The sequence below is a fragment of the Tachypleus tridentatus genome, chromosome 4 (genome assembly GCF_004210375.1).
Source record: "Tachypleus tridentatus isolate NWPU-2018 chromosome 4, ASM421037v1, whole genome shotgun sequence".
NCBI lineage: Eukaryota > Metazoa > Arthropoda > Merostomata > Xiphosura > Limulidae > Tachypleus > Tachypleus tridentatus.
This window is the reverse complement of record NC_134828.1, coordinates 66,730,561-66,758,307: the sequence shown is the minus strand read 5'-3', so window position 1 is coordinate 66,758,307 and position 27,747 is coordinate 66,730,561. Positions and strand designations below refer to the sequence as shown.

The window sequence follows — 27,747 nt, the reverse complement described above, 5'->3', positions numbered from 1 at the left end:
AATAGATTCAAATGTTTAATACTTTCATAGCCTGGGAGTTATACACATGTGAGTCAAATCTGGATAAATGTTAGTTTATAAATCCAAATCAGTTTGTCTTTGTATTAAACACTAAATAAGTTGAAAAGTTTTGCAAAGTTGTACTTTCTTCTACATAACTAATATTTTAAGACTTATTTTTACCAAAAGTTAAACTGATACATTTAATCACATGTAGCTTTTTAGCCATTTATTATGAATTCCCATCTTTTTTATAAGAATTAAAAGAAACAACAAACACTTATTCCATCTACAAATCATCGTCTTCGGTTTCACGACATACTTCTGGTTTTGGACCCTAGGACAGAAAAATGTATAAAAAAAATAAACCAGACAAATTGTGGATACATTACAACAAATTATTTAATTCGTTACTAACAATTATATTATTGAGAACTAACATGAAGGAATTTTGAAAATTGTTTAAAACACTGTAGACACAAGATAAAAATGCCTCATTTTTGAGTAAAAACGTTTACTTAAAAGCGATAATTTAAACTTTCATACTAATTTATCTCCAATGTTGTTTATTTTTCACTTTCTTATTTTTGAAGCCTTCATTGTTATTCTGATATCATCTGTTGTCAAGGTCTATCGCATCTGTAAGTTCTAATAATCGTTACATACCCGATAGGCTTTACAAACGAGACCCTTGAAATCATACAGTGCTTTGTTCTGGTTTTGTGCAGAATATTCCTGAAAAAAAAAAAAAAAAAAAGTATAATCGTACATGATGACGTTGACTTCTTATTCATAATCACTTAAGGTTATCTTTAGATAAACCTTTTGTGAACTTTCTTCTCTATACTTTCGAAAACTATGGTTGAAATACGAACAAAAATAGTCATCACACAAAATAATCAGTAAATCGTAAAAACAACCATGAAAATTTCCTCTTAAAACTGATTTACAACATTAACAAAATGTCACCAGTTTAGAGTCTCCACCCAGTGGGTGGGCGGTCAGCTTACAACATGAAAGTCCTACTTTCACCCCTGAAAGGAACACAGAGTACAAAGTTATTGTGCAAATGTTCGCTTTAACAGAGTTCATTAAGTTCATGGAGAATTGTAAATAATTTATAATAAAACAGTTTAAATCTGATTATATTTTATAAGTCACACTTATCATTTTTAATAATGGTTAAAAAGTGAAAAAAGATAATGTCGATATTCGCCAACCAGTACACGTATCAGCTAAGTGCGTTAACATTAATTTTGTCACAATTTTAAAACCCAAGACATATTTTACTTTCCCCTCTGTAGCATGAGAGCCGGTTTTACTTTATTCACTTATCGTGTTACACAATCTAGTATAATTACAGGTATGTTACTAATGTTTTACAGATATTCTAGTATAATTACAGGTATGTTACTAATGTTTTACAGATATTCTAGTATAATTACAGGTATGTTACTAATGTTTTACAGATAATCTAGTATAATTACAGGTATGTTACTAATGTTTTACAGATATTCTAGTATAATTACAGGTATGTTACTAATGTTTTACAGATATTCTAGTATAATTACAGGTATGTTACTAATGTTTTACAGATATTCTAGTATAATTACAGGTATGTTACTAATGTTTTACAGATAATCTAGTATAATTACAGGTATGTTACTAATGTTTTACAGATAATCTAGTATAATTACAGGTATGTTACCAATGTTTTACAGATATTCGCGCAAATCTGCACAAATGCTGCTTTCGCTAGCCTAATTTTAAATAAACAGAGAGAAGACGGTTAGTCCATTGTTAGACTGTTCTAATCAAATAGTGAGATCTAACCGTTAGTCTTATAATGTGTTCACGACTCTAACAAGAGGAGCGCGATTTTTTGAAACGACGGGACACGAACCATTTCTCGGATTCTCATTCTGGCATGTTAACTTTTCAGCCACGTTTAGCCTCACTTTATGTTACTGGTAGTAGTAACCGCATGCTTTCTTGCTCAAATTTAATGATCATACATTTTAAGTGATACGATATATCACATGTATGTAAACATATAAAGTAAAATTCCACGACGTTACTAGAATAGCTTTATACCTCAATCAGAACGATACAGTTTTAATTACTTACACAATCATAAGAATATCGAAATAATTGAAATTATGGTTCGATATTCGGTATCAATCAAGCTTATTGTTTCACAACCACAATGATTTACAGTAATAACCAAACCATAGGTGACTCATTCCAATCCACTCGACGTGTGTTTTGTTTTCTATAATGCAGTGATATAATGCGGTAGAAAATTTGCATGTTCCCATTACCTTAAAGGAAATAAAAACAGAAAATGAACAATCTTTATGTTTTGACTTATGTGTTAAATACCTCTAGTGCTGAAGAGAATATAATAACCAAACTTATATATCTATTCATTTGAAGAGCAAGCAATAACCAAAGGGAAAATATTGGTTCAACGTCAGTTTTAACAGATTTTCTTTTACCAGTTTGCTGAATATTTAAATTTGGCTAGTGGATCTTCAAATACATTATATATGTATAAAAATAAAACCCTAATTGTATTCTTTAGTGTAAATACACTTATATAAAAAAAAGTTATATTTGCGAATATTACAAGTTCCGCCAATCGAACTTCAAATCTATCACACCCGTACACATACTAACCTGGTTTATCACTATTCTTGGAACAAAATCGTAGAGAAGATTCTGCTCCTCAGTCTTCTGTGCCATTTGACGTTGCCACTTCTTTCCTTGCTCAGAGTTTACACATTTTGAAATAGGGTCATATTCAAGTTTCAGCTTGTCGGCGCACTAGAAAGTTGGAAGAACTAAAACTAATAGTAACAGAAACAATGCTAGCCGTAAGCACTTCAGAACCAGGCATTAACGTAGAGATATACAGTGGTTAACAATGAAATACTGATAAAGTAACTTACTTTTTTTTATAATATACAAATAAAAGTTAGAATAATGTAGTCTGTACTTTATTTACTGTTTATTAATCTTAGCAAAAATGTAACAAAATTTAAATTAAAACTAAATCTCAAATATAACATATATAAATCTGCCTGCACAAAATTACTAACGTAAATGAAATCTACTTCCAAAGTGAAATGGCTAACTAAACTTCTGTAGCCATGCTTTGTTTTAGGGTTATCTTGTATTGTTATTCATTGTCTTTTTTTTTTTATTTGACTGGGTGAATACTGGGATTACCAGAACAGGTAGTCATTTTAATCTCACAAGACTGTTTCTGAGTAAATCCTAACTCAATGGTCTTAACGACTACCAGACACTATGGTACTGGTCTAACAAAAAAAAAAGAAAAAAAGAAAGAGAGATATAGGACGATTCCTGGTCTAATGTATATACAGCCATGTGAATACAATGTCAATACAATAGCAGACAAAGTAAAAGCCATTAATATATACATAACAACTCATGAGGCCAGCTCTTATCCTTAAATTATAAACGAGCTTTAAAAAGGATGATAGCACGATCTTGGCACTATAGCTTTGCTACATTTTGAATATTGATAAGATTTGGTTAATGAAGTTTATAAAATTAACTGATCTCTACATTATTGGATTTCATATCTTATTTGCATTTGGACATCTACACTGTTCTGCCACTGTCTTTTCCGTTATCATGGAAAACCAATTACAGAAATAACACCATCATTAAAATGCTACAAAATAAACAATGAATAATTCCTGCGGAGACAAGTCTAGAGGACGACGTTTCGAAAGTCTTTTTCTACAGTTGTGTCTTCACGACAGGCAGTCACCGTCCATTCTACAAAGTTTTATCATGAATACTCTGCCTAAACAATCTATCAAATAATAGATAATTCAGTTTTTTTATCTTCAGGCAAGAATAAAACAAGATAAAAGTTGAAAAGTACCAAGTTATAATAAATATTATTAGGCCATTATGTAGCCAACATTTTTTAAGTTTTTCGTTGATGGAAACAAACAAGTTGGAGTTTGCACCCCTAAATATAATTTTACAAACTTCAACAGTGCAAAAAAAAAATTTATAATTTGCGTGAGTACGTCCTTACGTATTGAATAATTGTTCATCAGAACCAGTTTCATTCAACTTTTTCTATTGTTATAATATTTTAAAACTTGATAAGTATGTTGTTTTATAATTATGTTACAATAAAATTTCAGTTAAAGTAATTTACCAAAACCAAACCTACGATTCTTACCTCAGGTCCTACAGTATGTGGATGTGGGGAGGACATTGCGCAGTAGACAAAGGGGAATGACAGATCAGTGTTGTTCAAAAGTTCTATTGCACATGTCTTTCAGAAAGAAAAATTATTATTTAAAAAGTGGGTTCACTCACATCCTTTGATCTTTTATTTTTAAATGTAATTATTCCTAATGTTTAATCAACTGGTTTAGTCATTCTTTTTTTCCGGTAATATAAAATATTAAATAAGATTACTTTACGAATGTGCAATTATCTATTTACATTACACAAGTATTTTCATTTCGTTTAAAATTTCCGGTTAATTCTGAGGATTTATATCACTAAATATTGGGTTTCGATACCAGTGGTTGACATAGCAGAGGCAGCCTATCATGTAGCTTTGTGCTCAACTGCGAAAAGAAAAAAAAACAACACAAAAACACCTTCATAGTGCACAAAGCAACCACGCTGGGAAAAACGAGCGCTTTACGTCTAAGCCTACAAAAATATTACCTTTAAATTATCAATTTCTTAGCAAATCATTCACTGCATAATGTTCGGTATTTACCTCTTATATACAACACTCATCACTAAGAACTGACTGAAACAATAGGGGCAAAATCGTTCATTTTCTATGTAAAATACATAGAAAACCTCAACAATGATAAGTATAATTACCTGTAATATTGCGTTTATACTCATAACTTTTGGAGTTCTGTGATCAACAAAGTCATGGGCACATAAGCTATCAGTGCAAAAATAACTTATTTTAAAAATGCATTGAAAATCCAATTATGGGTTAAAGTATCAAAGCTTGTTAACAATTACACAATCTGTTTGGTTTTTGGAAAAACTCTAAACGTTCTTATTTGTTAAAAAGGTTAAACAAATAATAAAAAATAGGTTAAAAAAGGTTATTATTATACTTCTACTGTACCTTCATTTTCTAAAAATCTGTTTTCAAAAGCATAAAATATTTCTCACTGATGTTATTTTTAAATTGTGTTTTCTATTTTTAAAAATTAACAGTTATTCCTACTTTGCAAATTAATCTAGTTGATTATTTTAAGTTGTTATTTTCTAATCTCACAACTATATAGAACACCTTATCGTATTAAATATTTAATTATTTCAAACTTTCAAAAACATAAAATCTCTTTACAAAATATTATTTACTATTCGCTTCCAAAATTACATGAAATAATTTACACATTTTATTAAATTCTCATACGTAAAACCTTTTTTTATAGTTTTATTTATTTCGATTTCCATGTTCGAAAATGTTATCTTATACTTCTAAATTTAAATACGTTTAAAATCTTACGCAATGTATTTTTTTACCGGTCTTCGAATCAACACAAGCTGTTCTCGGTTTTATCATTCATTTGTTGATATGGGAATCTGTGGTTGCGTAAAAGTAACTTTGCCATTGCATTAGGTTTTACTTAAAATAATCAATAACGAATTATTACAAAAACTGTCAGGTTTTCATTACGTGTTGCTTTTGTCCATATACTACACAATACTTATATTACACATATTTATAACATACACATTACATAACGTCGAGTCATGTTCTCACGTTCTCTTATGCTTTTGATAATTTCAATTTTAACGGCACGTTACGAAAAACGTAGACCTAAATAACCATATCGGAGACCTTAGAGAAGGGCGAACAACCCGTCAGATCAGCACCCACAACCAATGCATCTACTCCTAAAACTAAAGAGGGTGTGTGTCAACTGCCATAGGTATAACGCTAAAAATGCGAAAGGTAATTAGGGATGCATCGAGTCTCAAACACTGAATCTTCCGATTCACAGCCTGGAAATGTCGTTTTATAGCTGGATATATATTAGATACAACGAAAATAACAAGTTTAATGAACAAAATAATGTTTGAACATACCTGCACTAGGTTACCGTAGCACTCATTTACACCATGTTGACAGCTGAAAGCCCATCCTCCCTCATTCAGCTGCCTTGTCTAGGGTATAAAATGGCAAAAAATAAATTATGTTTTCTACTTAAGACAGAAATTAAATTCAATTTTATTATTATTCTTTACAATATAGTTAAACAAAATATTACCCATCCTTTTAATATGTTAAAAGCACCAGATCGCGTAACTTGTAAAACAACAAAATGTACTCTTTTAATAGCCCTGCTTTAAAACAATTTATATAAAGGCGAAACAATGTTATTAATAGGTCCGATTTATCTTACCAGTTATTTCAGTTTCTCTCACTACTGGCTTGGCATGATTAGGTGGTCAAAGCACTCGACTCGTAATCTGAGGTCGCGGGTTCGAATCCCCGTCACACCAAACATGCTCGCCCTTTCAGCCATGGCGGCATTATAAAGTGACGGTCAATCCCACTATTCGTTGGTAAAAGAGTAGCCCAACAGTTGGCGGTGAGTGGTGATGACTAGCTGCCTTCCCTCTAGTCTTACACCGCTAAATTAGGGAAAGCAAAAGCCCTCGTGTAGCTTTGCGCGAAATTAAAAAAAAAAAATTACTGAAAAGTCATTTTAATTTCTAAGGCAAAACTATCTTGTGATGTGCATACTTGAAGACTACTTGCAGTATTTGTTTTAAATAAGCTTTCTCTATGCAAAAGTTAAGTTGTTTTGACAGAATGATGAATATAAAACAGATTTCAGCAAAATACGTTTTATACAGTACTGAAAAATTTCTTTTTAAGCTTCTTCCATAGTTTCAAATTGATTTTGTCGGAATGTAAAGGTAAAGTAAATATGATTTAACTGGGCAGTTTCAAAACGTTCAGGTTTTTTGGGAGGAGGATTGTAAAGTAACTTACCAAAATTCACAGCTATTTACAAGCTAAAATACACTTCAGATACTAACTAGAATTTCTGCACTGTTATTGGTTATAAAGGTGGCGTAAAATAAAAAAAACTTGATGAGTAAAAACAGTTGAAATGATAAACACTCAGCGAGTGTTACGTGTAAATTGAGCGCTGTAACCAGAATGGTTCTCCCTCAATTATAGAAGAAAAACATTGATTGGCGAAAAATAGGGGAGTTCGCCCTTGAATTTGATCCTGGAAATAAGTTTTTGACTCGCTATATTTAAAAATATATATAGAATGACATTTCTTTACAATTACATATCAATATTAACTGGGTAATGTTATGCTTTATATACATGTTTTTGTTCGTTAAATTTAGTTTAAAGTTATTCGAGGGCCATCTCTGCTTTAGCCGTCAATAATTTTGAAGTGATGAACCAGAAAGAAAGCATCTAGTCAACATCACCCATCGGCAACTCGTGTTACTCTTTCCAAATAATAGTGGGATTAATCATGGCATAACGTCTTCAGTTAACATTTTCTATTGTATGGTTTTAACCCACAGGTTACCAAATACTCTAACCACCGGAGTAGGACAAGCCTGCGTATGTTTTATACAATACCCAGTGTAAGCAATTAACCAGGAAAACGGGAGAAATTATCATTTGTTTATGTAAAATAAAAGGAAACTCTAGCATTAATTATCGAAATTAAAAATAAACACTTATGTTGTCAGCATTATAATTAATTTCAAAATTATGTTTTTAATTCGTTCAATACAAGTAATATTTAATCTAATTTTATCAGTCTTTTTTTTATGTGCGACACCTTTTGTCTGAATACTTGTATAATTTACACAGGTAGGAATCAAGTGATTTACTTCACATCATTAAACAACAGAAACAAACGTCACTCCAGCTGCCCAGTGCTTATTCACGCAACGATGGTGCAGACAGGTAGTTGGGACTTGTATTGTATAACTTTTGTTGTTGATATTTAATATAGTTATGATATTGTAGCTGTAGCACAGTTTTCTGACTTTAAACAAGTATATGGTTGTAGTGAATCGAACTGAAATACCCTTCCTTGTTCTACTTTAAAATATTTCTCGTTTGATTAATTATTACTAGGTAAAAGAAAATAAAAGTTGTTGTGATGTACATACAAATTATTTTCTGTAGTTTTTATTGAAGAGCTAAGGATAAGAAATTTTGAATACTAAAACAGACTAGTGTTACCATTTCACTGAAGGAACAAGTTTCCCTCTTCTGTAGTAACTAGGTCAAAATACATATACATGAACTGGATTCTTGCAATAGTGATACCAGCGGTAAGTCTAGGGACTTATAATGCTAAAAATTAGTTTTCGATTCTTATGGTGGGCGGAGGCCTCTTCCCATGCACCTTTCTCTTTTATTATTTGACATTATTTACTCTAAAAAACAATTAACCTAATTACTTAATTTCTTTTTCTAAATCCTTGAACAGTAGGTAGGCACCAGAAAATTGGACGTTGGTTCATGCTAGTCCTCTTTAAGGAGGGTGATGTTCCAGGATCTACATGCCCCTAGTCTTAAAATAGTGGTGAGAAAAGTTTTTGAAAGTCTTATAAAACATACTTTGCGAGGTAATTTCACAAATCTTAAAATTTCGTTTCATGAGCCAATGTGAATCAGCTAGAGAAAAAAATCTTGCTTTTGTAATCTATTGATATTATTTGAATATAACTCATGTAACAGAGTACAGGTGCAGCTTCGGTGTCTCTGGATTTTTACAAAGTATTTGGCAAGGTGCCACATAAAAGGCTTTTTAAGAAAGTTCTCTGTAGACGTGGGAGGTGGTTTTCCTCAATGGATAGAAAACTGGCTGGATGAAAGAAAGCAGGGGTTATTATAAAAAGGCTTCAATCAAATTGGATTAACGTTACAAGTGAGGGACAAACGTCAGGGATCAGTGTTATGACCTTTACTCTTTTAAATTTACGTTCAATGACATAAATAAAGGAATCCTTGATAATTATTTAAAGTCGGTGATGATAAACTTTTCGGTGTTGTTAGCTGTGAGGACGCTGCTACTGCTTTACCAAAAGTTTGGATTATACGTTATGTTAGGCAAGCAAATGGCAAATGGCTTTTAATTATAATAAATTCAAGGTGATGTACATGGAATATCACAATTTCAAGTACAAGTATGATTTTCCTTGGAATAATCTTTATAGTATTACAGAAGATTTTAGTGTTCTGGTTAACTAGTCTCCTGTATAATGTTAACCAAGCAATCTCTGTTGCTGGTGGCAGGAAAATACAATTTTAGGTGCTACCTAAAATATTGACAGCAAGTCAAAAGTCGATATAAGTTTATTATATAAGTCATTGGTTAGGCTATTTGATACTAGTGTGTTCAAGTTTGGGCTCCTAACCTTAGGAAGAACATCGATTGTTGGAAAAGGGTTACTATAACGATCATCTTGAATGGAAAGGTTATGAAATTGGATTAAGATTTCTCAAATTATTTTCTCTTAAAGAAACAAACAAACTATAAGATACAAGTGTTTAAGATTGGCTATGTTGATGCAGCATTTTTTTTCTCGAATATATATGTAAAAACGACTCGTTTGGGTTGAGAAAATTTTTTTACGTAGAGGAATGAACAACGTTTCGACCTCCTTCAGTCATAGTCAGGTTCACAAAGAAAGAAAGAGGTAACTGACCGGAAGCTGACCACATGTACTTCTCAACCCAAACGAGCCGGTTTTACATATATATTTCTCTGCAAGTGGGTTTTCTCGACACATCACTGATTATTTTTTTTCTCATAATAACGGTGTGAATAGTAAGATAAGACAAGTATAAATTATTGTTTCATGTACTTATTTCCATTTTACAAGTTTTGTTTTTTGTTTTTTTTGTCTCGTCTTTCTTCACTTCTTTTTTGCTTAATATTACCAAAGGTCACCATACTACGAGTGACATTTATATAATTGGCTTTAAGAGTGTAGAAGGAAGGCATGCACGAGAGTAATTCATCATGCAGGTTCACTTTTCCGTAGACCACCGTGTTTTCCGTTAACACGAATGATGAAGAACCTAATAATAAAACACTACACAAGCGGTAATAGTTTCTAAGGGAAACGTACAAGATGGCGTCTTGTAAATTACTTGATGCAGCCCTATTTGGCCAGATAACAGACAACAAAGATATAGGCTAACATCAGAGTTAGCCGTAGGTGTTATTTAAACTTACCCATAATTACCAGTTCAAAGAACGTAGCCAAAGGTCGCAATAACTGTAGAACTAGGGATTGTGTTCAGTTGAAATGAAAACCCTTTGTTCAACACGCAAGTCAATACTGGCAGTCATATTTACAATAACAAGCCCGCTCATATATCATCGCGATATTCATTACTGAGTTATGTGTGTGTTTTCTTATAGCAAAACCACATCGGGCTATCTGCTGTGTCCACCGAGGAAAATCGAACTCCTGATTTTAGCGTCGTATATCTGAAGACTTACCGCTGTCCCAGCGGGAGACATACGAATGGCATCGAAACTTTTCTTTCTCCAATTTACTGAAACCTTGTACAAGTCTGTTTAATAAGGTATATGTTTTCTAGAAACTCGCCCCGACTGGCTGACTGCTTAATACTTCCATTTTCAATATGTTATCTAATCTGAACTTATAGATTTTATGGACATTTGGAAGTTTCGTGGCGATCAGAATTCGTGAAATAGGCGCTAAGGCAACAGCGAGGGTTTGAAATGGTTGTCAAACTCGTAAAAATGAGGCAAAAAGTGAAATTAACGGTTTTGGAGTCTTTCTTACCAATAATTTTAAAAGTTTCACGTAGATCAGTGTCAGTCAAGATTGAAAACTTTCGTCAAAAACAAACACAAGCTGCATTACAGCAAAGATCGGGCCTGTCACTAGTACCAGACAACCAGTATAGGTCAACGGTTTCTTAATTAAAATATTTAACATAATTATAGAGGATTTCTAAACTTTATGTTTTGTATTTATATATTTTGCACTTTACTTTGTTCGTTTTTATTTTCACTTTATCTTCTTTGCCTGTTTGGTTCATATATGTAACAACTTCTTCCCAATAATCGTGTGTTAATATTAAAACACTAAATATAATCACTTAGTGTTGCCAGTGTATCTTCTTTACGTTCTCTCATTTCACCCCACTTTCTTTTCTTGAACATTCTATCTATTCACGATCTCTTGCTCATCAGATCAGTTTTTCTTTTCTTCTTAAATTAATTAGTTATCTTCACTATTTTTCAATTCAAAGTTATAAAACTATAATACACGATGACACCGTATGTTGCTACCAACTTATTGAATATGTAAATTGTTCGAAGTTTGATTTACTTTCAGATAAGTTTAGAAACAGACACTGAAGTGAACAACATTACTTCTCCTTGCCTAAGTTGCACAAAGAACTAGACTGACTAATTGGTCAGTAAGCAAGTTTTCTTACATGTCCCGAAATAGCTATCTTTTCTCTTGATGAACGTGTAATGGACATGTTCCGAGATATGTGGACAAGCCCACATATCAGTATCAGGACGTGAGTAGCGTGACTTTGTTTATGCTATTTTGGTACTTAAACCGAGGATCTTCCCTGTTGTACCTTTTACCCTCACTATAAAGTTAATCTAAATTTCGAGAGAGTGATGAAAAAAAAACAGCAGTTTTTGTATCGGATCTATCGTTGTTAGAAAGAAATCTGGAAGATAGTTTCATGCAGGATTGTAGTCTTTATTAAGATTTAGATTGGATAAAGTTTTTGATAGATTGTTAGAGGTCTGTTAAGCAATTTTTATTTTACATAAAAGTTTGTTTTGTTTTAAAATCGTGAGGTTTTGTTCTATAGCTTAGCTTTTTTTTTTTTATTTTAACTAACAGATGGGCCCGGCCTGGCCAGGTGGGTTAAGGCGTTCGACTCGTAATCCGAGGGTCGCGGGTTCGAATCCCCGTCGCACCAAACATGCTCGCCCTTTTAGCCGTGGGGGCGTTATAATGTTACAGTCAATCCCACTATTCGTTGGTAAAAAAGTAGCCCAAGAGTTGGCGGTGAGAGGTGATGACTAGCTGCCTTTCCTCTAGTCTTACACTGCTACATTAGTGACGGCTATCGCAGATAGCCCTTGAGTAGGTTTCCGCGAATATCAAAAACAAACAAACAATTAACTTACAGATAAAGGAGGGGTTCATACTGAACTGGTGAGAAAGAATCGATATAGGTTCCTGTTTACATTCTCTTTAGTTCTCTTTTCATTTGCACCACTTACTACAAGTACTTGCTCTTGTTTTGTAATTGATGTATCTGACTGTGTTATTAGTAATAATTTTGTTGTTTCGTGCAGATTGTGTGGTAACTTCTTGTTGGCAAACTCAGGAGAGTTCACAAAGGTACAGAGCAGTACTCTGTAGTGTGATATTCGGTGAACTTTCTATTTAGCAGAACCAACCCATTTATTCTAATAGAAAATTCGTGCAAGAGAAATACCACAAAGCAAATTTCATTTCACGCAAAGCTATTCGAGTGTTATCTGCGCTAGCCGTTCCTAATATTTGTAATAAAACTACAAAGAAAACAACTGGTGAACACCACCCACCGCCAATTCCTGAGCTACTCTTTATCAATGAATAGTAAGATAGCCTTTTACATTATAACTCCCAACAAAGTTCGATTTTGCAACTCGCAGATTGCTAGAAGAGCATCCTAACCACCTAGGCTTGTTAGGCACGTTGTTTTATAGAGTAGGAATATTGTATATACTTTCGTGTTCTTTTATATAGACAGTTCGTCTAGAATTCAAATGATTTCGGTAATTTATATATTTATGTAAACAAAAGTAATATTTGATCAACATAGGTTTTCCACAGCTTTATTGTGCTACGACATCATACTAATTAATTTCATCTACTTAACACTCTGATAACTTTTACACATTAATACACATGACCTTGTCAGTAATTTTATTAAATAATGATTTTACGCATTTACATATTCATTTAATTGATAGATTGATCAAGAATTACACTTTCATATTTTTAAGCAGTGGACATTCCCGGGAAAATTAAAATGAAACAGAAGTATCGCAGAAGTACATGAGTTTTATACACAATTCATGTTTCAAGAAAAATGTAAATCTTCTTATCTTTGCAGTTCTTCAAAATGAAACGCTACAACACTATACTATAAAGATAATATTCACTGGTGGGAATTAACGAGCCTAATTAAATAACTGTAACACAAAGACCTTTCACCTAACTTACCCGTGCCTTTCCATGCGGAACGAGATCTATTTGGATTATCTGGGACAGCTTTTTGTAAGTTGGCCACAGTTGTTCTACGATAAAGTCAATACTATCCGGACATAAAGCTTCGTAAAATACACTAACTTTTACAGGTTCGTGGGGTTGGGCGCTGAGGCACTGCAAAGAATTGCAATAAATAGTTGATACAATTATTAAGCCTTAACTAATACACCAGGTCATACAACTACTCACAAAATAATTATTTCTGTCTATGACCGTCTGCGAAGGACAACTGGTTTTACTAATGAAACTTGAATGAGGGTAACGTTTTAAGAGTCCAGTAATAGTATCGTAGAAAAAAAATCGATAAATAATAATCATATATACAAGTAAAGAAAACCTTTTTTAGAAAATTAACTAAACCTAGAAATGGCTAACATTAGTTCTGCAAATACAATGAAAACAAAATGGCAGGGATGGTAATTGCATCATCCCTTTATAAAATATCAGACATACCATGAATTAGAATGTTAACAGACAGAAATAGGATAAATTAAACTCAACTATGATTAAATAATCATATTGCAATGTTAATCCTTGCCTGTGCTATTACTCCATTAAACATCTGCTTTACGCATACAGGCCTACTTCCAAATAACCGTCCACCTTTTGTCAAAGTCCACACAGGCAGGTTAAGTTACTTTAGAACTCTGTTACGAAATAAACTATTATTATCTCTTAACACTGTTAGTCTCACTACTACATATCAACCGTAAGGCCTAATATTTATCGTTAGACTTTCCTTCTCTTTATGCAACTTTCCTTGGTTTCTCATCTGCTCTTAGACTATTAGCCTATTTTTCTCGATCATCGCACTTGATTTTATGTTTATTACTAAATCGTCTGCTCGCTATATATTCTAAACATCAATAAAATTTCACGCGATGCTCTAAAATCTTGATATCGAGTTACAAACACAACGTAAGATTCTTACTGAGTTACGTAACTAGTTACATTTATTTTAAAACTTTGTTTATAACTCTTTTGTTATGAACAAAACTAAACAATCAAAATATTCTCTCAAAAAATATATAACTTAATAATATCTACAATAAACTCCTTTATATCATGACAATAATACTAAAATGATGCTAATAATATGAAAAGTTATTTATCCAACAAAATGTCGAGCTTAAGCTTTCAATTACACGATCATTAAGAAGTGTATTAAAACATTTCGGTAATAACAGTGATGTGCACATTTATCTTACGCGTAACAAGGTAAGCATGTTGTGATAGCCTAAAGCGTCGTTGTAGGAAATGAAAAAGAATGTCTAACTTTAAAATACATAAAACTATTTAAATAATAACCATCAAATTTAAATAAATACAGCATGTATTAAAAATGAAAATTAATTAACTACGTAAGATATGGAGAGAAAATGTATAAGAATAAAGAATTATTGCAGAAATGCATTTTTTCATACAAGCCAAATGGAGAAAGGTCCATAAAAGCGTAAATAAGGCACTTTTCTTCACGCTCACTTAGGCAATAAACAATAGACTCAGGTCTCTAAATGGCTATTTTAAAATGTTATAAATCGTGCTTGTCGTCGAATAAGTGTTTTGGGACTGGAAAATTCAGATATCTATTGATCATCTAGTTTCAATATCGTTCATGTTCACAAAATCTGTCATCAATTTTGTAATCGGTCACACCAACAAACAGTAGTCTACAAAGATTGAAAATAATACAATAGATGACAGATTCTGATAAGCGGGTAAAATGATTATTAATTTGGAAATTTCTCTTAGGACTACTAATTAAATATTCGGTTTTCCATATATTGGTGTGTTACACAGTAAAGTCTGTTACAAGGGCAGAAGCAAGGAGAATAGGAGGAGGTATCAGGTTGAACACATTTGAAGTTGACTCGAACAAGTTATTTCAGGTGTGAGTTAGGTTTATTGATACTGAGGTAACATTAAGTAGTCGACGTTTGAAAACGCATTGTTTAATTTCAATAATGTAACATGTACCAGAAAAATTAAATAAGTATCTCGAGACGATGGTTGTGGGTATAAGCAGCTATGGCTTGTGAAATGAATATATCTATCAGCTTGGATTAGTTTGATCGATACTTAAATTGTCCATTATTATTTTAATAAATTTGGACACATCGTGAGGTGATAGGGAATCGTTAAAATAAGTTTCTGTTGGGTATTTCTTTGTCCGCTTGTTTGGAGAAGGGGATTTGAAACGTGTAATTACGAGATTTGTGATAGGTTCTATTAAACGTTTTCTGTAAGATATGTATGGTGGAGCCACGAGAAAATAATTTTCAAACCTGGCTTAGAAAACAGGTAATCAAGATCACTGAAAATACGACGTAAACGTAAAACTAAGAATAGAAGATGAAAAGTAGAATGGAAAAGTAGAAGAGGCGAAATGAATTAAAATGTAAGCACAAATTCGAATCCGTAGGGTTATAATAAACAGAAGTTCTCAATTTCCCGTTGTCTATGGTGATATATGCATCAAGAAAAGAGGTTGCTTACGGAAACATGCCAGCTGAAAACGAAAAAAAAAACCTGACATTTTGAATAGAAATTAATTAAAGTGTCGAGTGCGCTTCGATTATCGATAAATGTTTTCAATATATCTAGAATACAAACAGAGCTTTTACGAGGAAACTTTGGGAGGGGGGGAATTGGCATTATAGATAGCCTACAAATAAATTAGCATGTGATGGACCCATCAAAACGTTAAACTAAACTAAACTAACGTGGCAGGGGTCCAGTTTAGAGAGAGAGAAATCCGAAGAGTTCTCTCTCCAACTGGGGTGTTCAGGAACTTTGTAGTTCCTCTTCGTCCCCTCGTGGATTGTTATTAGGATTAAGTGGTGGTTTTTTTTTTATTATTATTTTAATAAATTAATTATCGTTATTATTCTTGACTTTTTGGGTGGGGAATGTCTCACTAAATGGTCTTTTGAGTGGAGGCAAAGGTAGCAGTGGAAAGAAGGAAAGGTCGGGACCTGTCTCGAAAAGAAAAAGTTGGGTAGATGTGAACATGAATGTAATTGAATGTAATTCATTCAAGTTCAGATCAAATCAAACGGCCCGATTCTGGGTCTGGCAAAAAGGTTGCCTGGGCTGGGATCTAGAAATCCAATGCCTGAAGATTTTGATGTGGGGGGAAACGGGAGTACCCCGAGAAAACCCACTTTCACACGACAGGCGCCGAAAGTTTTGCCTGTCGTGTGCCCTGTACCTGAAAAAAAAAGGAATTCATGTTAATAACATAGTTTTTATGTATTTAGATTCTTTGTTGAGTGGATTGTGATTCTTGAAATATGTTGTATGGTGATATGTATTTTGTTGGTGCACTTGATAATTTGTGTAGTGATGCCGTTAGTTTGTTTCTGTTTTCTGCTTTTCGATAATATTTCATTGAAAGTTCTGTTATTCTATCTCTTATAGTTGGTAAATTACTAATTTGGTGTAGATAATTTGTTGGTGTAAAAGATGGTAAACTGAATGCGGATTTTAATATTTTGTTTTGTTGCACTTGGATTTTTTGGAGTGTGTTGTTTGACATGTTGTATGTTACTTGACATCCGTACATCAAAACGTTACTTTAGTATTTTCCATTAAAACAGAAAATACTGAGATTCTGAATTAGTCCTGTACGTCGCACAACGGTATCGGTACAACAGTGATTTTAAAAGTATGTCTCGGCAAATTGTTATGCGTGTCACGAGTTTCAATGAACGAATATTAATTAAGAAAAAAAAACTGTACAAAAAATATTACATGTGGCAGCAGGGGTGTCTCCCAAATCAAGGTGAGTGAGTTAGGGTATTGCCGCCAGTAAAACAAGGACTAGAAGAACCTGACAGCTGAACAGTGGAGTCTCCAACGTAACTAGGTAACAACTGTATAGCGAAGGATAATAAATTGAGTGGATTTGTTTGTTTGTTTGTTTTGAATTTCGCGCAAAGCTACACGAGGGCTATCTGCGCTCGCCGTCCCTAATTTAGCAGTGTAAAACTAGAGAGAAGGTCGTCACCACCCACCGCCAACTCTTAGGCTATTCTTTTACGAACGAGTAGTGGGATTGACCGTAAATTATAACGCCCAAATGGCTGAAAGGGCGAGTATGTTTGGTGTGACGAGGATTCGAACCCGCGGCTCTCGGATTAGGAGTCGAATGCCTTAACCACCCAACTGTGCCACGGCCTTGTTAAGTGGAGTACTCAAAGTAATTAGATAACAATTGTACAATAAGGAAAGATATACTGTTGAAGAAACTAAAGATCAGTTGTACTTGGCAGTTGCTTGCTGAGACAACTGGTCTTCCTGAATTGTCAAGTTAATGAATTTTGGGAAGATACAGGCTAGGATAAGACTGGACCAGTTTACGACGTTCGGAGAGAGTTCCCTTGGTTAGTATATTATTTATAGTGTTTAAAATTCTTGTGTCTGTAGTCTTCCCAAAGGTCTGTCGTCACTTATAGCTGTACAAAAAGAAGTATTAGATTACTGTTTATTATCTTTGGCTGTGAAGAATTCTGATCGACAGACTACAATGGCGCCTTTTTTCTTTTCTTTTTCTTATTGGACAGCGTAATACGCTCTTCCTTATGCATTTTTACTGATGTTGAAGTACAGGTGTTAATATGGGAAAGTAACGCTTGTAAGTTCCATAACAGAAACACTAGTGTACAAAGAACAAGAGAGGTAAACAGATGATAATTATGTAAGTAAATATTACAATGTACATTACATATGATTGTCAAACTGAAATAAATACACAGACCATCAATAGTGATCGCTCCTTTGGCTGCTATAGTGTCAGTTTTGAGCGGAGCGATAGTAGCGACAAGCAACGGTGTATACTCAAGCTCGTTTGTTTCGTTTATGAATTTCGCGTAAAGCTACATGAGGGCTATCTGCGCTAACCATCCGTAATTTAGCAGTGTAAAACTAGAGAGAAGGTCGTCAACTCTTAGGCTACTCTTTTATCAACGAATAGTGGGATTCACCGTCAAATTATAACGCCAACACGGCCGAAAACCATGCATAACTAGGTCCATTTGAACGATCGAGTAGATTGTTTTGAATTTCGCGCAAGGCTACTCGAGGACTATCTGCGCTAGACTAGAGGGAAGGCAGCTAGTCATCCCCACTCCCCGCCAACTCTTGGGCTTTTCTTTTACCAACGAATAGTGGGATTGACCGTCACATTATAGCGCTCCTACGGCTGAAAGGGCGAGCATATATGGTGCAACAGGGATTCGAACCAGCGACCTTCGGATTACGAGTCGAACGCCTTAACCCACCTAGCCATGCCGGTCCTTAAGGTTCATATCTGTTTTTATTTAGCCCCTTCCCTACGGATATGTCAAAGTGCGCATGCCGCGGACTTTTTACAGTTACATTCAAAAGTTAATTAAATTACTTCAGTATCATTTTATACCAATAAACGTAGAATTAAAACGTAATTAATGAAACAAATTTTAATATAATTTAAGTTTTAATTCTGCAATTTTAAAGGGAGACACTTAAATATATTTGTAATGTTTTTGTTTTTTTCAGGCGTAGCATGACCAGGTGGTTAGGTCGCTCGACTCGTAATATGAGGGTCGCGGGTTCGAATTCCTGTCACACCAATCATGCCCACATTTTCAGCCGTAGGGGTGTTATAATGTGACGGTCAATCCCACTATTCGTTGATAAAAGAGAAGCCCAAGAGTTGATTGTGGGTGGTGATCACCAACTCCCTTCCCTCTAGTGTTGCATTGCTAAGTTATGAACGGCTAGCACAGATAACACTCGTGTAGCTATGCGCAAAATTCAAAATCAACCAAACCCATGAAAGTTATTCGTAATTCAATACCGTAACGTGAGCTCTTCCTTCGTCATGTGTGATAGATGTAGCTTTAATAATGTGATTACACGTTATGTACGATTCAAATAACAATAAGCAGTAATGTTAATCCTCCGCACTTTACTGAGAGAATAAGGCAGAAGAGTTCAAGATTTCTTGTGTTTTGTTATATGCAATTGTTATATAGATGCCCACTACTTGTAAGCTGTAATTAGCGAGACGAACGTACCTTTAGCCTAACTTAAGTATTTTTATCACACTAACTTTTTGCAGACAAGCAAGGCTTAGATCATAGAACAGTGTCTTTTCAAATCTGCCTGTTTATTCAGTTGTCTGTTCAGATACGCCATGAAACATGTTTCTTTTTTTCTTTTTCAAACTGTTACATCTAAACAACTATTCACGATTGTCAAACATTGATGATGGAATATTTTTTTAAACTAGGCGCTAAAAACCATAAAACAAAATCATAACCTGTGTATATGATGGAAGTCACCCATTCTATTGTTGCTATGCTAAAACATCAAATAAATAGAAGACAGTACCTACAACAAGTGTTTTTTTTAAGTAAACAATGTTTTAACCACAGTCATTGCTACATTGTTAACAAGGAATATATTTCTTCTAGTTCTTCTGCGAGCCAGCATTAAATGTAAAGACGTAAACGCTAAAACCCGGGATTCCATTCCATGCGCTGAATACATCAAATAACTTAACTCAAAAAAGCAAGTAAACTATTATTCTAACCACCAGCAGGTGAGCAGCACAACCGTATATCAAGCCGCATACATTCCTTGTGCCCTTTGTCTAATAACATAGATCAACTTCGTTTCAAAATGTTTTAAAACTGGAAGTATAACCAGTTAAAACGTAGTACTCGTTTTTAACAATCAAATGCTTCACCTGATATAAGCAACTTAATTCAGTTTAATAATTTAAATAGCTTTGTATACTTTTGCTAAAACTGGTCCACAATCAAAGTGGTTTACGTGCTTTAAAAATATGTAACACTTCAAATATTTTAAATAAAAATATGGACTGATCTACCTCAGATCAACGCATGTTGATGATCCTTAGCGCATGCGCAAAACCTTTGGGCTTCACCCTAACACTCGTTTATATATGTAAAAACGGCTCGTTTGGGTTGAGAAAATATTTTACGTATTTTACATCGCCAGGTTCATGACGATGACCGAAGAAGGTCGAAACGTTGTTCGCTCTTCTACGTAAAATATTTTCTCAAACCAAACGAGCCGTTTTTGCATATATATTTCTCTACAAGTGGGTTTTCTCGACATCACTGACTAACACTCGTTTGTCGAGTGTCTCAGACTGACTCTGAGCCAGAGTTTCCTGAGATGTAGGTCGTGACCTCACTGTGGTTGAGAACGCTTTAAATCGGGGTCGCAAATACCCAGGAAAATATACCTTCTCTTAAATTTGCATTTACAAAAATTACAGCATTTTATATTTTAGTACATTTTTTCCTAATAAGAATAAAATAAGTAAAATTATGATAATTATCTGTAAAGCATTATATTTTAATATCTCTGTGAATCAGGATTTTCCTTACTAGTCCAACACTTTACTTTCGCGTAAAGCTACACGAGGGCTACCTGCCTATCCATCCCGAATGTAATAGTGTAACACTAGAGGAAAGACAACTAGTCATCACTACTCATCGTTAACTCTCGGGCTACTCTTTTATCAACGAATGGTGGGATTGACCGAAACATTATAACGCCCCTACAGCTAAAAGGGCCCACATGTTTGATGTGACGGAGATTCGAGTCCGCGACTCTCAGATTACGAGTCGAGTGCTTTAACCGTCTGGCCATGCCGGGCTTCGACACAAGATAAATCAGAAATCGACTGAAAGATGAGAAAACAAAACTCTCATACAACTGACAAGTATACGGCCACACTTGTAAAAACTGCGTTGTATTGGTTCCATCGCGAATATCAAAATCCATTTTTTTTAATCATTATAAGTCGACTGACTTTTGCTTTCTCATCATTTGAGGACAAAGACTATGCTTGCTAATACAAGTTAAGAGTGTTGAAAATTCTGCTTCTATATCTCCCATCTACTTTACTAACGAAGACCTTAATAAAGTATTATTATTACAATTTATTTAATGCAGAATCAACCAGTTGTCGATCTGAGTTAACTCACGCGCCCTCATATCCAGAATATGTTGTAATTACGTTTACACTCCTAAGAACGGGCCCACGAAGTATAAAAGCAATACGAAAGTATACGGGGTTACAAGTGTGTAGGATTTTAAAATATCGTAAATATATTCTTTTCGCTTTATATGTTTGTAGAATATATTATTCCTCTTTTATTCGTTATTTTTCTTAACGTGTAGTAGAAACTCTAACAACAGTAAATAACATAACGTCTGATGTAGAAATCAAAGCATCACAAAAATTCGTGTACAGTATTTGTACCTATTAATAGCTGTGCTGGTGGAAATGCTTTGGTGATATTTATGTAATTACAACAGAGATACTTAACATAATCAACAAACCGTTAGTATAGTATAATTTAAGAAAATAAATCAGACAAGCAGTCCTGTTTTCCCATCTAAATTTGTTCAAAGGAATGAACCCCAACCCAAATTAATTGCATTTCCAGTAGGGGAAATTTGTTAATACAGCGCTACTTGTAATCTCTCGCTTTGAAAATGTACGAGGCTGTCAAGTTCTTCAGAAAGTTCAATTTTACAACAAAAAATACATGAATGATAGAACTAACCAGACAGCTTATTTCACCATACAAAAATATAAAATTGTGAGTATTAAAAAACTGAATATTGTTGTTATTCTCTTGTATTTTATGACTTACAGTTTCGGAAGTTTAAATAAGCATATAAACTGGTGATCATAAGCATCTACAGCTAATTTTTGGTGTGCTCTTATTTAAACCAAATAGTTCTTAAACTCTTACTTTTATAGGATGCGCTTTTACGGCACAAGTTGCACCATTATATTACTAATACTTTCACTGAAGAACTCGAGTAAAGAGGGCCCGATTAAAAACTTCAACAGAAATTTATATGACGATAACAGGGAGGTAAATAGCATGCTTGTACCAAAAGGGGGTAACTCATATCACTTTCAGTTCTTATCTCAATAATCACTAGTTTCAAAGACTAAACTTACTGCCATTATACTTGCAGAAAAGAGGTACACATTCTCCTTCGCAATACATTTGAATCACTAACAATATAATGATCATGCAATGTAGTTTCCATTTTAAAAAAAAATCTGTTGCTAAAATTCCATGTTCAAAGCATACCACTCCTCCGTGTATGTTTTCCATAATCAATCTAGTATACGTATGAAAACAACGGTTTTTTAATGGCTAACTTCTGTTGATAATGAGTGAATCTGTTTTATACCGCATGTTGTTGAATTACATTCATAACAAAATCAATTATAGGTCAATATATGAAAATTAAAGTGACTGAATATAGAATATTATACAATCTATCTTTATTGTACTACCGCCTTAAGCTAAAGGATAGCATCATTTATAGTTTAGTAACTAATATTTTGCACTCAAAAACGCTTTAGTGTTATATAAACACGGTAAATTTCGTTCGTTTCCACTAAGTATTGCAACAGAAACTGCAGTGACGCATACTAATTTATCATAATGCGATAAAGAGTAAATACTTAGTTTTTAATATATTTACACTAGAATTGAGCTGCTGTTATAAATATTTCTCAACAGATGACGCAAAAATTTTGGTTAGGTTTGGAATTTCGCGCAAAGCTACACGAGTGCTATCTGTGCTAGCCGTCCCTAATTTAGCAGTGTAAGACTAGAGGTAAGGCAACTAATCATCACCACCATCGCCAACTCTTGGACTATCATTTTACCAACGACTAGTGGGATTGAAACTCACATTATAACGCTCCCACGGCTGAAAGGGCGAGCATGTTTGGTGTGACAGGGATTCGAAACCGCGACCCTCAGATTACGAGTCGAGTGCCTTAACCACCTGGCCATGCCGGGTCAAGCCCGTTTTGTCTGTCGTGATGTTGCTACACAAATATCGTAAGGATACTTTGTTATTGATGTGTGACTCGTATACTTTGTAATTATGCGTGTTCTTGTTCCTTTACAAGCATTTGAGCCACTACTCTTCGCACTCATCAGGCCAAAATATAGGATCAATTTGGGCCAATAAACAGGAAAAAAAATTTGGATGAATGCCATTTTAGATTTGCTAGCTAACTAGCAGATAGGTGCTTAGCCTAGTGTTATAATTTTAATGGTTAAAACTGAGGCACAAAAGTATGTGCATAAAGTTCTGATACATAGTGAAATTAAATAATTTATATCCAAATTAAATTAACACTCCTACGAAAAGTGGGGCCTAATAGGCTGAAAGGGCGAGCATGTTTGGTGTGACAGGGATTCGAAACCGCGACCCTCAGATTACGAGTCGAGTGCCTTAACCACCTGGCCATGCCGGGTCAAGCCCGTTTTGTCTGTCGTGATGTTGCTACACAAATATCGTAAGGATACTTTGTTATTGATGTGTGACTCGTATACTTTGTAATTATGCGTGTTCTTGTTCCTTTACAAGCATTTGAGCCACTACTCTTCGCACTCATCAGGCCAAAATATAGGATCAATTTGGGCCAATAAACAGGAAAAAAATTTGGATGAATGCCATTTTAGATTTGCTAGCTAACTAGCAGATAGGTGCTTAGCCTAGTGTTATAATTTTAATGGTTAAAACTGAGGCACAAAAGTATGTGCATAAAGTTCTGATACATAGTGAAATTAAATAATTTATATCCAAATTAAATTAACACTCCTACGAAAAGTGGGGCCTAATAGGCCCCAGAGCAACGTGAAAGGTTATTAATATTAGCCTAATAAATTTGTATTTAAATGAAATTACCGTTTCATTTGATTTCATTTCATTAAATGAAATGGCAATTTCATTTAAATACAAAATTATTAGCCTAATATTAATAACCTTTCTAGTTGCTCTGGGGCCTATTAGGCCCCACTTTTCGTAGGAGTGTTAAATGAATCAACAAAGTCATGAGGTAGGGCTGCGTTAAAAACAGTAAATCCCAACCTTTGAGTAATTATACTATAACCAAAAATATTCAAGAAGCCATACACCAAAACACATTAACATGAATTTTTTTTAAATACGTTGGACATTTAAGAAAAAAGGGGATCCTAGGGTACAAGCTACAACGTGGGATTATATCCCCCTTATATAGACGTGGGACATTTGGGCTTGAGCACTCACATCTCGCTCTCCTAATTTCGAATTTTCTTATGTGAGACTAGCGAATTGGAAGTTAAAACTGAGACGGTGTATTTCCACCGCAATATGGATCCTACTTCTTCAGTCACCTCCAAAACCTAGAATATATTTTATAATCCGACGTTGTAGCTTGTACCCTATAATCCCTTTTTTTTTTTTTAAATGTGCATCGTATTTTAAATTTTTTTAATTAAAAAATAACGTTAATGTGTTTTGGTTTATGGCTTGAATATTTTATGGCTGCGTGTATTTCTTTATACAATCACAAAATATACCTCCTTTTGTTTAATTGCCAAAATCTACTCTTCTCTAGGATATGGGAAAGCGAAAGCTGATAGAAATATTATACGCTCATTTGTGTAAAAGGACGACTTTCCTATAAAGTATTCTTAAACGAAATCTAGTTAGACTAACAACCGAGTAACGTAATAACAGCTTAAAAGATAAAGCGCATATCAGAAAAAAAAGCAGTAAAATAGAGGAAATCACGTGACATAAACCTTTAAAGAGGAGTGTGTCGTAACTAGCATTTGAATCTAGTAAATTAACAACTTGTGGAGCGGGTCTCAATAAACCCAGACGCCCGAAATATATTATACATACCACACCTTTACTGTTAGAAATTAACTGTACTTACACATGAAAATGAGAGTCGAGAGTTCGAATCTCCGTCACACCAAACATGCTCGCCATTTCAACTGTGGGGCCATTATAATGTGATGATCAATCCCCTATTCGTTGGTAAAAGAGTGGCCCAAGAGTTGGCGGTGGATGATGATGACTAGCTGCCTTCTCTCTGGCCTTACAATGCAAAATTAGAGAGAGCTAGCGCAGATAGCTCTCGTGTGGCTTTGCGCGAAATTCAAAACAAACCAAACACATGAAAATATTGGTGCATCCTCGTTACTGCAGGTCGTTTGTGAAAGAAACTTATTTTCATTAGCATGTAAATTGAGTAAGTTTATTTACTTTGAAATGACCCTGTAACCTATGTACTAATGATAATTTATACATAATTGAAAGGCTCACATTCCTCGAGCAATTTTCTTTAATCTCAGGCTTCATTATCCTTTACTTTTTCCTACATAATTTCGATACACCTGTAAGTGAGCAGTATTATAAAATTACAAGACAATGAACCAAAATAATTTATTTCCATAATGTACTTCTGTACTATTACGGCCATTTTACTGATAGGTGCAATAGAGAAATGCTTCCATTCGATATTCTTTTTCAGGCATAATTAAGATCTATTTGTGAGATTACCACAGGCTTTGAAGCACTTTTGAAACGTTTACCACGAAAAATGTTCAGTAATCAAATAAACACACAACCGACTAAAGCACTGATTATTTTTTGAATGTTATTTTATCGCATTTTGCAAACTTAATTTCAGTATTATAGTGCTCTTTAAATTACGTCACAAAACTACTAGTATTAGTTGTCTCCTTCATTATCTCAAATTTCTGCGACAACTTAATATTATTAAGGTGTTATATAATCTACGGCACCGGATCGAGGTACATAGCAAATTAATATCAAGTCTACACATAACAGTATTAAAAAAAGGGCCCATATTGTCTGTTTTTATAAAGCACAAAACTACATATGGATTATTTTTGCTCTACCTAACGTAGATGTCAAACTCCTATTTCTAAGGTTATAAGCCCTCAGAGATACCGCTGAGCCACCGCGGGACAAACAAGACACGAGTTAGATGGATTAAGAAATGTATGCTTCATAAAATACTGAAAACACCACTAACAACTAAACTATATTTTTAAACGATTGTAATATGATACTATTGTGGCTTTTTTTAAATTTAGACGTCTATTATTTTCGGTTAGAGGGAGTTTCTAACAATCTTTGAAAGTATAAGAACCCGTTTGAGCAATATAAAACGAGTGTCAAGCAAGACTAGGTTAGGCCGTTAATTGAAAGCCAGAAAGTTCATTACAATAAATTTTCCGCTTGTATTTTTAATGAAGGAAAAAATATATGAGGAGTATTTTTTCTTTCTATTGCCGTACGTAATTTCGAACTGCTAACCACAAGAAGGCAACCGGCCGGAAGCACCAACTGCATCTCTTGGGCTACCTTTTACTATCACATTATAACGTAAATATGTAAATACAATTGGATAGATACAATAAGTATTTATTATGCAAGTAACTACTAAGAGGTATTTGTGAAATTAGGCCTATTGTCATTTATGTTAAACTTGTACACGTTATATTTGGACAAGTTTATCTTTATCTTTTATCGTTCATTACCCACACATTCCTAAGATTACGCATTTTGCATAAAATGTTCCATAATTTTTAATTTTTTTTCATCTTTATACTGGATTTTTTTAGCCATACATAAAAAAATCTACAAAATTCATACGGATTGATATTTACATAAAGAAATAATTACAGTCAATTCTAGAATTGAAATACATTATTGGATTTTCAATGTTGATTTAAGAAATAAAATGTTCTTTACCGTAAAAACATGTACTTGATAATGATCGCACCAGTAATCAAAACGTCGTACCTGTTCTAAAAACTAATTTTACTTACTGCAAAATGTAATAAAATAAAACATTTTGAGTATCATTAAGCAAACTGTACTTATTATTTTATTCTGGATAATCAAGAATAACTTGTCTAACAAAAGAAACCATTTCAACAATGCTACTTAAAACCAAATGTACCAGTAGAATACTAACAGTTTAAATAATTATTAAAATAACTGTCATTATAAATAAATAAAAATAAATATGGGTTAAAAAGTAAATAAGGTATTGAAGCACAGTGTTTTGATTTTATATCAAAACCATTAAATTCTTTGTTAAACTGATTAATTCTTCTTTCAGGTTAATGCCAACAGAATACAGGATAACCATATACGTTGTACACTTCGTTTAGTTTCCGAGGGTAACTTTTCGGCCATTGTAATTACAAACCTTGAAATAATACTAGTCGACACAGGTATACTTATGCATATTTGAGGCAATGCAAAGTGTAATCTATTTTATTTAGCACTTTTAAGACAATCAAATATTTCTACACATAATAATTTAAAATACATAAGTTTGTTACTTACTTGAGCCACCAGAGTTGCTATCAGGAAAAGGCTAAATAGAGTCAATAATCCGGTCATGTTGCTTTCACATTTAATACGAACACACGTTCCTTTCACTGTCTAAAGTCAGGCCGATTCTCGCGTACATGTAAGGTCACGTATTACTACTCGCCATCTGTA

General features: G+C 33.8%; 1 protein-coding gene across 2 annotated transcripts; it reads right to left on the bottom strand.

The window, feature by feature from the left end:
* Positions 1-27,747, bottom strand: LOC143249345 (gamma-interferon-inducible lysosomal thiol reductase-like). Of its 2 annotated transcripts, XR_013027739.1 has the most exons (8): positions 27,589-27,747; positions 13,318-13,476; positions 6,124-6,201; positions 4,229-4,324; positions 2,680-2,826; positions 2,128-2,321; positions 667-735; positions 1-337 (listed from the first exon to the last, which is right to left on the bottom strand). XR_013027739.1 is itself a non-coding variant. In XM_076499021.1 (7 exons), exons 1-7 carry the CDS (start codon positions 27,643-27,645, stop codon positions 290-292), a joined length of 654 nt encoding a protein of 217 aa, XP_076355136.1. In that variant the 5' UTR covers positions 27,646-27,747; the 3' UTR covers positions 1-289. The 2 variants fall into 2 exon arrangements, 1 of the variants encoding a protein (XP_076355136.1); XM_076499021.1 differs by lacking the exon at positions 2,128-2,321.

Coding starts and splice junctions, on each gene's coding strand:
- LOC143249345 (XM_076499021.1), bottom strand. CDS start 27,645: ATGACCGGATTATTGACTCTATTTAGCCTTTTCCTGATAGCAACTCTG. Junction 6,202..13,317: donor TTCCGCATGGAAAGGCACGG/GTAAGTTAGGTG, acceptor TTTATACCCTAG/ACAAGGCAGCTGAATGAGGG. Junction 4,325..6,123: donor GCTACGGTAACCTAGTGCAG/GTATGTTCAAAC, acceptor TCTTTCTGAAAG/ACATGTGCAATAGAACTTTT.